Source organism: Sinocyclocheilus anshuiensis, unplaced genomic scaffold (genome assembly GCF_001515605.1).
Source record: "Sinocyclocheilus anshuiensis isolate Anshui unplaced genomic scaffold, SAMN03320099.WGS_v1.1 scaffold1, whole genome shotgun sequence".
Lineage (NCBI taxonomy): Eukaryota > Metazoa > Chordata > Actinopteri > Cypriniformes > Cyprinidae > Sinocyclocheilus > Sinocyclocheilus anshuiensis.
In genome coordinates this window covers 1,059,288-1,074,394 of record NW_015539843.1, presented here as the reverse complement: position 1 = coordinate 1,074,394, position 15,107 = coordinate 1,059,288, and the positions used below count along the sequence as shown (strand labels likewise).

The window sequence follows — 15,107 nt, the reverse complement described above, 5'->3', positions numbered from 1 at the left end:
CACGAGCGGAACGGCACGTTTTAGAGTGGCCTTTTATTGTGGCCAGCCTAAGGCACACCTGTGCAATAATCATGCTGCCTAATCAGCATCTTGATATGCCACACCTGTGAGGTGGATGGATTATCTTGGCAAAGGAGAAGTGCTCACTAACACAGATTTAGACAGATTTGTGAACAATATTTGAGAGAAATAGGCCTTTTGTGTACATAGAAAAAGTCTTAGATCTTTGAGTTAAGCTCATGAACAATGGGGGCAAAAACAAAAGTGTTGCATTTATAATTTTGTTCAGTGTATATTAAAACGTAATTTTTGATTAGTAATATGCATTGCTAAGAACTTAATTTAGACAACTTTAAAGGCGATTTTCTCAATATCTAAATTTTTTTGCACCCTCAGATTCCAGATTTTCAAATAGTTGTATCTCGGGCAAATAGTGTCCTATAGTGTCCAAACCATACATCAATGGAAAGCTTATTTATTCAGCTTTCAGATGATGTATAAATCTAAATTTCGAAAAATTGACCCTTATGACTGGTTTTGTGGTCCAGGGTCACATATTTGTTAATTATACTTGATGTGCTCTTAATGTTTACTAATGATGGTGCAAAGAGGGTTGATTTAATATTAATAGTACTTTTCTCCTGTTCTGTTGAGATTGATTTTTTAAATATTATGCTATACACTACCATTCAAAAGCCAGTAAGATTTTTTTTTTCTTTTGAAAGAAGTCTCTTATGCTCACCAAGGCTGCAATTCAGAAATCATTATAATAGCCTATGCTGATTTGCTGCTGAAGAAACATTTCTTTAGCAATGAACTATTATCAATGTTAAATACAGTTGTGCTTCTTGATTTTTTTGGAAAGTATTATATATTTCTTTCAAATTTCTTTGATGAATAGAAAGTTCAAAAGTACAGAATTGATTTACATGCAAAAGTCACTTTTGATCAATTTAATGCATACTTGCTGAATAAAAGCATTCATTCCTTTAAAAAAAAAAAATATTATAGACCCCTAACTTTTGAATGATAGTGTATAGTGTAAAAATAATAATAATAATGTCAAATGTAGCACTTTTTTAATTCATTGTATTATGTGCTTATAAGTATCTTCATATTTCCACACATTGATGAATCATTCATCATAATTATTTAGCTTTATTATTATCTGGTCATGCTCTTTTCAGAAAAGCAATTGTTATCCAGTAACACTGATTTGAACTGAGTAAACATATTCTAAGAAAAAATAGCTTATGAAAATTCACTGCATTTATATATGTTGTATATCAATATCCCAAGTAGTATTATATATAAAAAATGGCTCACCAATGAGTCTGGTGTAAGATGTAAGGCAGGCCTGATAGTCATCGTTGAGGCAGCTGCTGATGGAGTGAGGGGTCATCTGACAGTTTGTGTGGAAATCAGCCAGTCGTGACCTTGGCACAAAAACACAACAGCAACATGAAACTACTTTCCATGAAAAACAAAGTACGGTCAGTCTATAGTTTTGCCTAGGGGTGAAACATTGGGAAAAGTTTGTGTGTATGTGTTTATGCCTGAAGAGGCCAGCTGCAATCCACAAAGGACAGAGTTTGAGTCTGTGCATGTTCAGAGGCATCTTCAGCTTCACACATCACTGCTTTTTCTTCAAGATAATGGGAAACCATGACCATTTCTCTCTCTTTTGCTGTCTTTCATGCTTTCCCTCTCTTTTTTCCTCTGTTCATTATTAGTCATCGTTGCTGACCGTGACCGCAGCATGTCTGTGGTTCAGAGGCATCTCGAGGGTCAGGCAGAAGACAGGACATCCTCTCTGCAGCATAAGAGAGAACAAGAACTTCCACAAATACTTCAACTGTCTTCTTATAGCTTAGCCTTCCAATCTCTGTCTGTATAAGGCAATAAATAAACCACTGGCAATTTGTTGTTGCAGAGAATTTTAAACATTGTCAGACAAGTTTACAGATGCCATTGACATGCAGTATTTCTGTCCGCCTCCTGCAGGAGATCTGGGAGCACTGCTGTGTGGCCCAATAATTGAACAGACACAGCGGACATTTCTCAGCACCCATAGACATCACCAGTCCAACCACACACCCAACACATAGTCATCTGTCCTTTACATTTATGGTCATTTCTTTGCTGTTTGGTTGCTTATCGGAACGGTTTATAACAGAACTGTGCATGATCTCATTAGTAGTCATACTGTAGACATTGTTGGTTCCAGCACACATACATTTTCATATGTTGCATAGAGATTAACTCATACATTATAACATATAGACAGCTTCTGAAACATTAGCATTTTGTGTATGGGTGACTTTAGAGATGTCCAAATGTTTATGAATCATTTTATGTTCATAGAATATTGAATTCATGGAATTAAAAGGTTGATTTTATTGTATTTCATCAATAAGATTAATGAGCTCAGAAATGATCTGTATAATAGTATATTGTAACTATGTACACTATTTTTAAAAAAGTTTGTGGTCTGTAAGATATATATACATGATCCTTTAGAAATCATTCTCATATGCTTATTGGTGCTCAAGCTCAATTTCTTCTTATTATCAGTGTTGAAAACAGTTGTGCTGTTTAATATTTTTTTTGTGGAAACCATGATTTGTTTGTTCAGGATTGTTTGAATGCAAAGTTTAAAGAAAAGCATTTATTAGAAATCTTTTGTGACATTACTAATGTCTTTTCTGTCACTTTTGAACAATTTGATTTGTCCTTGCTGAACAAAAGTATTATTATTATTATCATTCCCCAAGTAGTTAGGTTTAGGATTGGCGTAGGATTGGGGTTAGGGGCTAAAAAAAGTATACTAAACTAAAATGTATACTCTATACTGAAATGTAACTATCCTATTCTGCAGCTGTGAAAATGTAGCCGATGTGATTCTCAGATTATCCACTTTGTCCAAACAAACAGTGTGTATGTTCTTTATTATTTATTAAAATTATGGTTTTAAAAAGTTACTGAAGAAATAATTTCATAATTCCTATGAATCTGCTAAAATTTTAGTTTTTCTCAATGACAGATATCCAAAGAGGCCTTTTTTTACTCCTCATACACTGTATATTTTTCTGTAGTCCGGAACAACAAAATCACATCCAATCATGAACATATTTTATATTAAATATACAGACACGTGGAGCGTGATTTTTACTACTAAGGATTTACAGGAGACCGAACTAGCGAATTATAAAATCACATCATGCAGTGCTTATAGTCCGACTAGTTGAAACAAAATGTTTCACATTGAAAAAAAGTTCAAATTGACAGTTGCATCAATGAATTATCAGCCTTGCAATTGCATCATTCATATTAAGGTAGCTCCACAGAAGAATGGGTTCTGAAACAACCCTACTATTAAAATATGATTACAAAAGTTGGCTTGCATCACACTATTATTATTGCATTTTTCAGACATTATCTCCAGTCTTAGAAACTTCTCCTTCAAAAACCACTTGGCGAACACTGTTTTTCCAGTGCCCTTTGTTGCACTCAAAGTTTGAGTCAGACAGAAAGTACAGTTAGAAGCAGGTCTCTGTGGAATGTAGTACTACTAAACACAGATACAGTCCCAGCGGCATCCGGTGTGTATTTAACTCGTACACACTCCCTCATTTGTAAATACACCTTTTAATTAGCATACAGCTAAAGACCCCGCTGTGATTTACATGTCTAATTACATCTGTTCACGCTGCTAGAATCAAATGGAGAAGTGCAAAAAATATTGATGTACCAGTTGGGTTCCCAACATGATATAAATACTTGAAAGAATGGGGGCTGGAAGTCATAAAACTTCACAAAACTTTCCAAGCTCCCTGTTCTAACTTTTTCAAACTATTGCACAATATGACGAGATGTTTTATATCATGTAATACATTTACAATGTTTTTGTTTTTCAAAGCAGAACCAACAATGCCCATTGAAATATATACTTGACAAATTTTTGGCAAAAGCAAAGTTTATTCCAATGCATTTACTAATAAATAATGCAAAAGCCCATATCCTACATAAATTATTGCAAGGGTTTCCATGAAAAATCAAGGCTTACTCTTTGCCCTGAGAAAATACAAAACAGAACCAGTGCTACAGTCTGTTGTGAATGAGCCTGTAAGTTGAAACACATTGCTCAGCAGTGGTGTGTGGTAAACCTCTGAAGAGGCAAAGTTCTCTCTCAGAGTTTGTTTTATCTTCAGTCCAATGTAAATGAATTTACCTGTTACATTTGATATTTTACAAAGTTCCCAGGTACATGACATATGGAACACTATTCCCTTACACTACACTCTCAGAAAAAAAGGTACAAAGCTGTCACTGGGGTGGTACCTTAAGGTATAAAAGCTAAAAGGTACATCTTTGTACATTATTTACCCCTAAATGCTACAAAGGTATTAGTACCTAAATAATTGTATATTAGTAAGTTTTGAAAGGGTACCACCACAGTGACAGCTTTGTAATATTTTTATTTGTATTTGTATTTGTTTATTTTAGTTATTTTTCAGAGAGCAGGGACTTCAACAAGCAATTAATATTAGAATATTATTATATATTTATATTAAAAATCTATTTTTTTAAAATAAATCATATCAAAGTTTTTTTTTTAAATTACATTAATGCAGTAGAATACAATATTTAAAAAAGCTGTTACTTGGGTATTATTATTATTATTATTAGTTTATGTATGTATGTATTTTTTTATTTTTACAGTGTAGCCAATCACAGCAATGTGGACACACTATATCCTCTCATGTGACTTTTTGCCTATATTTGTCAGTGAGAAAAAAATGAGCTCAAGGGAGGCAAAAAGAGTAGTCTGCAGTTGCAGTCTCCCACTGGAAGAGTGTTATTTTTTAGAGAAATTAGTTGTTTATGCATTATTTGATCTTTTATTTTGTAATATAATATTTGTTTTATTTTTTGTATTGTTGATTATTTTCCCTCTTTATCCCTCTGGGAAAAAGCATTCCTGTTCTTCAGCTGCATCTTTCGAGATGCTCATAGACATAGTGACAAGTGATGGACACTGTTTCCCCCCATGTAATCAGGAATTGAAATTGCTGCCTGTTTTAGACTCAATCAATAGTAATATCTCTTATTCCCACACCTACAGCTGTGACATTATCAGATGACGAAAGACTCTGAAACTGGACCTCCTTTAGTTTCTACTGCATTAACCAGCTAATGAAGCAAATAATGCTTGTATTATTTGTTCTACATCTTATTTGTTCTCTCTCTCTTACAGTATTAGTTGTAATCTCCGAGCACATTGCACTTTTCCTTTTTGTTTCAGTGTAATGAGATTTTTTTTCTTTCTAATTTTAGACAGACTTTACTCTATCTAGTCAAATGAAGTACTCATCCTGCTAATGTGTTTAAGCCAAAAGAGGAGTGTGTTTTTATATCATGCGGAGCTGTTATGGTAACTGAAATGTATCTTATAAGCAGAGAAGATGCAAGAACCTACCAAACAGTTGTTTTTCATGGCAAAAGCAGACAAGATAGACCAAGATAGAAAGGTTGTAGCGGCAGGTTTTGCCTTTCAGGTGAGGACAATATAACTGCTATAATTTACTGTTCACTTGAAGTTTAGAAAAGGCTGTCTAGGATTGTTTGGGCAGAAAGTGCTCTGGCATCAAGATAAAGCACATTTCAGTTCTTGCTAGGACTCCTCTATTATACCTGAGCGGACCACTCACTGCTCAAATTACAGCCTGTCTGCCTTCGTAGGGTTAGAAAGGTCCTTTTAGATTCTCTATTCTCTGAGAAAACCCCAAAATGAGCACTGCTAACAGTTCTTTCATTTAAAAAAAAAAGATGCTTAAAATACTGTAATTTGGTCAGTTTTTGCGATAATGAATCTCGATCCAGTGCTTTTCAGGCAAATGGTTAATTAATATTTTTCAAACTGTGCTTCTCGTTGCTATGGACGGCACTGAAACAGAGGAAGCGTTAGCGTTTATCTTCAAAGTGTACAGGAATTAAATGGAGCGGTAGTTTGCAATTAATTATTTCTAGTTCAAGTATTTTTGAATCATCAAAAATTTGTTGGACAGCATATTTAACATGAATAAGGCTGTGAGGGACAAATGTAAATTCGCACAATGTCCAGTATTTTGGACCCCATTGACTTTCACTGTATACACAAAACAGTTTAAACATACCTTAAAATATTTTCTTCTTTTTTTTTTTTTCCAAAATAAAGAAACAGTCGACACCAAGGTATGCAACATTATAACCTATTGAACAGACTGTACATACTGCATGTGCAGTACTTGTTTATGTGACAGTGAGAAGAAATTACTTAATCTGATGGCACAGAGGCCAGGTTTTTTTCAAACATTTTGAAGTTTGGTGAATAAAGATTAAAATCTGCTTTCATTGCACATGGAGCACCTGAAGCTATACCTCTCAATTGGCTATTGATGGAGTCACCCTGTACTTGAGAATGAAAGAGCTCTCCTGATGCTAGCTTGAAGGACAAAGAGCTGAGCCACTTTGAGACTAATGATTGACACTGACAAACAAAAGGGCCCTGCACCTTACGCCAAGAAAGCAATTGAAATGGTCCAATCTCTATTGAATTTCAGACGTATCGATGTTGAGGGCCATTACTGGGCCTTATTAAATTAGATTCATCTTTCAACAGCAAGGGGGGCATGTTCAGATTTATTGATTCACCTCAGAGAGAATAATTTCTCCTCATATTGTATATAGTAAACTTGAAATATTTAACTTAAAAGGAGACAGTGCTGCTTTTGCAGTCTAGGCGTGTATTAGATTGTGGGCTTAAGAAACTATAGAGCAGACATGTTTAATTTAACACAAATTAAAACGAGGCTATGGAGGATAGAAGTACAATACCTTGGGGTCGATTGTTATTTTCTACTTCACAAAAGAAGATATTTTGTGGGATGTTTTAATTGTTTCTGTCCATAGCATGATTACAAGTGAAATAGTTTGAAAATAGTTAAACACGACAACATTATTAACTATTGTACGTCTCTGAGCAACACAGAGTTTCTGAATGAATCAGTTGAGTGAATAATTCAGCGGCTCACTCATAAAGACAGTGGCTGCGTACAAAATAGCATACTCTCTGAGTAGGTACTTCTTTTGAATAAGTAATTACTTTGCGTCTGTTAAAAAAGAACTTACATTCCCAAATCCTCTCCAGTGGCCTCATGGGATAGCAAAATGTCCATTGGATGCGCATTTCAGAATCGTATTATATTATATTATATTTTATTTTATATTATTATATTATTAAAAAGGCAACACAATTCTGCAACAAATCAGTTTTTTGCTCTACCAAAGATACCCCTGCCACTAACACATAGCTTCACTTAATCCTTTCTCTTTCCATATGTAGTCCTGACGCTTACAAATATCTTGCTCATCCTAGTCAGGGTTATGATAGAGCAGAGAAGTGGGTCAAGGTACCTGTGTTAAAATCGATCTGTTCTTTGCTTTCTCCCTGTGAGAGCCTATCCAAATCTCTCAGACAAATCAGATGCGGTGGAGGAAAAACAACAGTGGAGACTTCAAACATTTTGATATGTCGCATTGATCCAGCTTCAAATCTGTGCATGAAAGAGCTTCTGAGCTGAACAAGCCAAATGATTTGATGCCTCCTGAAGTGCCTCCTGTATCTTTTGTGTCTTTTATGGGTCTTCTTACTCATCTGTTGTGATATTTTAACACAGCTGTAATGCCCAAACAGAGTTTTTACAGTAGTTAAATAATTCAGGTAGTCCACTCTTAAGTAATGAATAATTATTATTAAATGGTCCATAGTTCTGGACATGTATGTTCTGGTCAATCACTGTTGATCTCCATGATGGCAAAGACATTTTTCTTTGTTTGTCTATTCTTACTCCATTATCTGTATATACCAAATCACTTGCTTCTGTCATTACATGTGCTCTGTTCCAAAACATAGTGAGCTGCCTGCAGAGGCATTTCATAATTGGAAGTCTGTTCAACTCATCTAGCCTACAGTAGATGCCTGGTTTTGGAATTTTAGAATGTAACATTTTAGGGAATCATCACAAACATCTTTTGTAGAAGAATGCATTGTGTCTACAGGCCTGTTCACACCAAGGAAAATACCTAACTATAAAGTTTTAACAATTGTTCTAATTCTGTGAAGAATAGCTACAGATGAACAAAATCACTTTTTTTCCAAATGATGAACAATAAAAACATTCAGTCAATCAGAATCCATCTGACTTTAAAGCACTTGAGGATTTAAAGCAGCAGACATAACTTCACTGCACGCTTCAACTACTTTAACTTTATTTATATAACAACACGTTGACCAATGTACTGTACAATATGTCCAAAGATAGTCAATAAATAAAACCATATACAAAAATTTCAGCCATAAGACCAACAACTACACAATAAATCAGCTATGATTAAAAATCAGATAAAATAGGTATTAATATATATGATTCTTTATAACATGCTTGCAATAAGCAGAATGTCTATCATCTGTTGGTGTGGATGCCAATATAGTTATCATTATGGTTATCTTTATAGTTACCGTTCTTAGTGTGAACAGGCCTCAATTTGAGAGCAATGTTGAATTATAAATGAACATATATCACTCAAAACTGAACAGTATGAAAATACTTTTATTTAAAAAATGGATATTTGTGTTTATTATATATTTTTAAGTTTATTAGAATATAATGCTGTTAGCTTAGCATCATGCTAACTAGGGATGCACCAAAATGAAAATTCTTGGCTGAAGCCGAAACCGAACAAAATGAAACACTGGGCCGAAGGCCGAATACCGAATACTGAACACGGTTTTTCATGTTTTTTCCCCATGTATTTTGCCAATTTTTTTCATCATTGCATAAATTAAATAGCCAAAATGTGCTTTTTACTCTTTTGTCTTGTTTTTCAAAGAAAAAATCAATTACAAAACAACAATTTAAAAATATTTAACACTAAACATTTTTTAACATTCTAGCAGACATTATACCAACAAAGCACAATTTAACTTAAAATGAATAAGTTACTAAAATAATATTTTTTTGGCGATCAGACCCCCTTCTTGAATCAGGCATGTATTTTTTACTGTAAAATTAAAAGCAGCCTTGCTGAGCAGAAGAGACTTCTTTTAAAACATTAGAAAATATTACAGATCCCAATTTGAACACTGTGTGTGTTATAATAAATGTATTAACAGAGCTGTTGTAATTATTATCATTATTATTGTTTTACTTTTTATTTTATTTTACAGAACAACAGTAAAATTACAATACTAACATTTATGAATGTTGGAGTTCTTGCTTTTTGTCAACTTTCATTTTGGCAGAAACGTGCAGGAAGACCTCAATGCTTCTTTTTGTTGACAACAACAGATTTATAAATGAGTCTCATTACGAATACGTCACACGTATCGCATTGTCACATGCCTTGTAGAAATTAATAAAAATGTGCCTGAGCAACTGATGAGTAACACTGTTTCAGCGCAGATTTTCGCTTTGGACTTTGAACCCTGGTTAACAAGCAGATCCGCAGTGAGTTCTTGCAGCGCTCTCTGAATACATGCAATTCGAGCGTGTATTAGAAAACATAACGTTCTGCAGTTTATTTACTAATTGTTTAAGGCCATTTCGCAATTTCAATCATCATACAGTAACCAGCAACAATCACCCCTTCCGCTTCTCATTGAAGACATGCGATGCAGCACTAAACAGTCTCTCGCTGTCTGTGCTTGTAATGATTTTTCTGTCTTTCTCGAACAGTTTTAAATGCTTCCACACTGCTGACATGTGTGCGGCATTATAAAGAGTGCGCGCCTCTCACTCTTCGCTGGTTGCTATTTGATCGCGTCATATCATTGTTCGGTACAATTTATTCATTTCTTTTCGCTTATTCGGCCGAACACCGAAAGAGCTTTTTTTTTGCTATTTTCGGCCGAATAATTTCGGTTGCTGAACATTCGGTGCATCCCTAATGCTAATGTCAATCTCAACTGAAATTGTGAGTTGAGTTGCCTATGTAGAGCAAATTGTTCACTTATTAGGTTCCTCGATGGAAGATCAATGCTGCCTTAGGCGATAGGGTAGACAGGCAGGTTATGGAACAGTTATATGGTGTCTCTTTTCACACTTATAACAATGCTAACCAATGTCAGTCCCTTTGTGTCATATGAACATTTAATTTATCTTATTTCTCATCACTTAAGCAATTTCAGATAAGATATGCCAAAAAAACAAACAAAAGAACACCTCAAACTCAACAAGGAAGCTTCTCTTTCTTCCAAGGCCTTACCTTCTCTCTGTCTCTCCATCTAGTTAAAGTTACACAGTAGCACCCTCCAGGTGTGTAGAATCCCTGCATTATCACAGGTGACCTGGTTTTGTGGAGCACATTATGAAAACAGCTGCATCATGTTGCTTACACAACAGAAATACAACCAGGTCCTTCATGACACCATTTTAATTCAGCTCCTTGTCCAGGCTTTTGTTATTCTGTGAGTGGTTTAATGCAACTCACTTCTCGCCAACAAAACTGCATTTACTGATCCATCAAGTGCATCCAAAACCCTTGACTTTGTTTGACTTAATAACCTCCAGTTATTTTCACATTACATCTTTACTCAAGTTTCTGCGCTGGCAGCTGCTGCCAGAATCATATTCAAGACATCGTTTTCAGCCAGTGCAGTCACTGGCTTGGCACCCTTCTACCTGCAATCCATTACCTAACTGTACACCGCACTCAGACTGATGTGACTGGCTACATCCAGTTTGGTCATCTAGATTTCCTATCACTCCAAATAAAAGCCATGTCACTTGGCCAGGTCAAGAAATCTTTCCATACTTCAGCAGAATGCACTGTGATGTGCTTAGTACATACAGGTGCATCTCAATAAATTAGAATGTCGTGGAAAAGTTCATTTATTTCAGTAATTCAACTCAAATTGTGAAACTCGTGTATTAAATAAATTCAATGCACACAGACTGAAGTAATTTAAGTCTTTGGTTCTTTTAATTGTGATGATTTTGGCTCACATTTAACAAAAACCCACCAATTCACTATCTCAACAAATTAGAATATGGTGACATGCCAATCAGCTAATCAACTCAAAACACCTGCAAAGGTTTCCTGAGCCTTCAAAATGGTCTCTCAGTTTGGTTCACTAGGCTACACAATCATGGGGAAGACTGCTGATCTGACAGTTGTCCAGAAGACAATCATTGACACCCTTCACAAGGAGGGTAAGCCACAAACATTCATTGCCAAAGTAGCTGGCTGTTCACAGAGTGCTGTATCCAAGCATGTTAACAGAAAGTTGAGTGGAAGGAAAAAGTGTGGAAGAAAAAGATGCACAACCAACCGAGAGAACGGTTTCATGCCTTATGAGGATTGTCAAGCAAAATCGATTCAAGAATTTGAGTGAACTTCACAAAGAATGGACTGAGGCTGGGGTCAAGGCAAAAAGAGCCACCACACACAGACGTGTCAAAGAATTTGGCTACAGTTGTCGTAGGCCAACAATTCACTAAAAATGTTTTTTTTTTATTGGTCTTATGAAGTATTCTAATTTGTTGAGATAGTGCATTTTAAAGTATATTTTAGTTTACCATAAACTCTTGTCAGCACATTAAGCAGTGCACTTTAAACATATATCAAATACACTATAAGTAATTATGAAATGACATATGAAGATGTATATAATTCCTGCCTAAAAAGTAGGAAGTAGGAAGTAGTGGTTCAAAAAAGTACTTTAAAGTTTAGCTAATTGCATTTAATGTAAATTTAAATGGTAATACATTTATATTATTTATTAACTGAGATTAACATCGTGAGGAACGGCCGGAGGGTTAGAGTGAGCAGAAGCGGGTGGGCTTGAGAAGGGCGCGGCCGACAATTTCGATGAAGGAGCGTCCGGAAGGACATGTGATGACTCTGGGCTGGACTCCGCTTCGTCCGTGGTGAAAGCCGATCCGGTGATCCACAGTGCAAAGTTGTAGTATTTCCTCAGCAACCAGCACGGATCAGCTCCAGGCATGACGAAGCAGATATCGTCCTCTTTTGGAAGGCCAAACAAAGTAGTTTTGCTTTCACAACGAATCACACAGTGCCATCACGACATGGCGGCAGCGGCAACAACAATACTACAGTGAGAATAAAAGTTACACCTTCTTTCTTTGCGTGAACATTTGGGCGGCGTTATGCAAATCTTCCCACATAGTGATGTAGATATGTGGGGGCGTGTTAGAATGAGCCGTTTTAGGTAGGTGTGGCTGAATCTTAAATTTTATAAAGAATATCTCTTTGGATTTGAGACTTTAGTCTTTGCAACTTTACAGATCTTCTTTATGCACCAAGAGCTTGCAATACTCCAAAGAGAAAGGAAAAATTGAAATCGCATCATATGATCCCTTTAAGAGCACAGCTCATTTGCGCAGTTTCTTCTGAGTCATTGTGACATTTTAGAGTGTCAAGGTTCAACACAGAAAACTGACTTTGAAAATTTGTTGATACCTCTGTTATTCACTTACTTCTTGCTGCAACAAGCATATTTAAGCCTTTCTCTCACATCTGGCATTGCTGTGCAAAGATAAATAAACCCAGCAGTGGGACAGACTGCTCATTTGGCATGTTACCCGTATTTGGAAAACACACCACATCCTGCTGCACGAAAGCCTGTCAGATCCATATACTTCTCCAGCAGAACCCTCACCTGGCTCCTGTTGTGGAGAGATCGATAGCTAACCCTATAAGTCTGTGCTTTATTTGCCTGGGCTGTATGCTCCAAACCAGTCTTGACTGCTCCTATATTTGGCCTCCCACCAGTCCCCATCAAAAAAGATAAACAACATTCCTGTACCATAAATCAGAGCGAAATATTATTGCATGCATTTGGGGGGGGGGGAGGGAATGACTCAAGCAAGTGCTTTAGTGCAAATATGCGTGGTGTTGGGGGGGGGGGGAGGGAATGACTCAAGCAAGTGCTTTAGTGCAAATGGTGCTAGACAGATATCCTTAAACTACATTCTTCATTCTGAAAAAAAAAAAAAAAAAAATTATAATAATAAAAATTACAATTGGTATCTGATTTGGCTTGTCACGACCGTCAGCACTGTAGCATCACAATAGACAGAGATTCAAACATGAAATGAAAATGGCAGGCTTGAAACGCTCCCAATCACAACAGCAAAGAAAAGAAGCTACAACAACAATCATCCTGAAAACAGACCTCTGAATCCATCAGAACTGGAGACACTGAAAAACGCAACACTCAATATGGCCGCTCTATCGAAGGAAGCCCCGCCTTCTGAATAAAAGAGCCAATCGCTAATCTGTGAAGTCATCGCGTCACTGCAGCTGCCGTTAGAAGTCCCAGAAGAAGCAGTCGAGCAACAGAGTATTTCTCATTAGATGTTAGCATGGTTGTCGTTGCTAGGAAACATACTCGGTTCCCTGAGATACGGGAAACTCCTTTTCTCCAATTTACTGAAGCCTTTTTTTCAATCACAGCAGTGCATCTGCACTGCCATTGTTTCAGAAATGAACCAATGACGGCGCAGCAGAGCTGCGCGAGCCTATGGCGGATTTTTGTGATGTTTTTGCTTGGACTTCCATTCTTACAGCACCCATTTACTGCAGAGGATCTATTGGTGATCTTTTTTTTTTTGTGAACTATTCCTTTAAGACTTTTCCTTGAATTGCCAAACAAAAAGTGATAATTGCATTCCCACTTGGCCTTGTCCACAGTGTTCCCTTTCGATACTTCACTTCGTACTGTGTCGCTAGACGCTACGGGAAACTCCTTTTCTCCGATTTACTTAAGCCTTTTTTCAATCACAGCAGTGCATCTGCACTGCCATTGTTTCAGAAATGAACTAATGACGGCGCAGCAGAGCTGCGCGAGCCTATGGCGAAGCAGCGTGCCCGAGCCCGCCAAAATGGGCGGGGCATCTGGCTATATAAGCAGGTGCTCGGCATAGGATCACTGATTCATATCGACTGAAGCGACGACAGAGTCGTGCAGCATCATAGCACGGCTAGCTACGCAGTACACGTTCCAATATCTCAGGGAACCGAGGTTACGTTAGTAACCGAGTACGTTCCCTTTCGATACTTCACTCCGTACTGCGTCGCTAGACGCTACGGGAACCTATTCAATCACACTGTGCTATGGTAGATGAACGACTTAAAAGTAATTGTCCAGGGTGTCCAGAAGGGGGTCCTGTAGATCAACTACAATGAAGCAGGCCATGTAGCGGCTGTAAAAGCCTAACTTGCTCTGAGCTGGCGGGACGATTTCTATGGCCCGTTTTGCCAGCAGCACAGCCACCTCGGAACGAAGAACGCGAGCGTTCGTGTTACCTACTAAGGTGGGGATCACACCGCAGAAGCGCGGGGGTTCTCGAGCAAATTGGAGTAGATAACCTCGTTTTATAATCCCCATAGCCCACTTTGACACGTCAGTGTTTGGAAGAGGAAATTTGCTCTCTTTTTGGGTATGTTTGTGTTTTATTTTGTCCGTTATCAACACGCTTGTGCATTTTGGCACTGAAACGGGCCATATAAGCACGACCAGCGAGGGCTGGAGTCATTCGGCAGGGCTTCGAGGGATGAGCGGCCTTTGCCTTCCATCCGATGGCAGCGGGGGTGCAGAGGTGTGCAGCCACCGCTTTGTCCAGAGGAGGCAGCTTATCGTAGCCCTTCTGTGCAGCGCCGTCAACCGTAGTGAGGGCGGGAGAGATAGAGGAGCGTAAACGAGCTGAGTAGGGGGCGCGCCATGGAACAGAGCTGCTTGAAGCGGCGGCGGCGCGCTGATCAGTGCTGCTTGAGAGCGGCGAGCTGCGAGCGGCGTGCTGTGGGCAGCGAGCTGCAAGCGGTGAGCAGAGGCGGTGAGCTGATCTTGCTGCTGCAGAACAACGGCTGGATCAGCTTGCCGGCGAAGGCTTCAAATCTCGTAGACTCAGCGAAGAGCAGTAGATGTCATCGCTGAAGGAGAAAGAATCAGTGATCCTATGCTGAGCATCTGCTTATATAGCCAGATGCCCCGCCCATTTTGGCAGGCTCGGGCGCGCTGCTTCGCCATAGGCTCCCCCCGGTCT

The 15,107-nt window shown here is 37.8% G+C and overlaps 1 protein-coding gene across 1 annotated transcript in view; it reads right to left on the bottom strand.

The window, feature by feature from the left end:
* Window positions 1-15,107, bottom strand: part of LOC107684516 (GDNF family receptor alpha-2-like) — a 49,801-nt gene that overhangs the window by 14,857 nt on the left and 19,837 nt on the right. Inside the window, exon 3 of the mRNA XM_016480789.1 lies at window positions 1,327-1,436. Coding sequence (XP_016336275.1) covers window positions 1,327-1,436 — 110 coding nt within the window. The remainder of the gene's footprint in view (window positions 1-1,326; window positions 1,437-15,107) is intronic.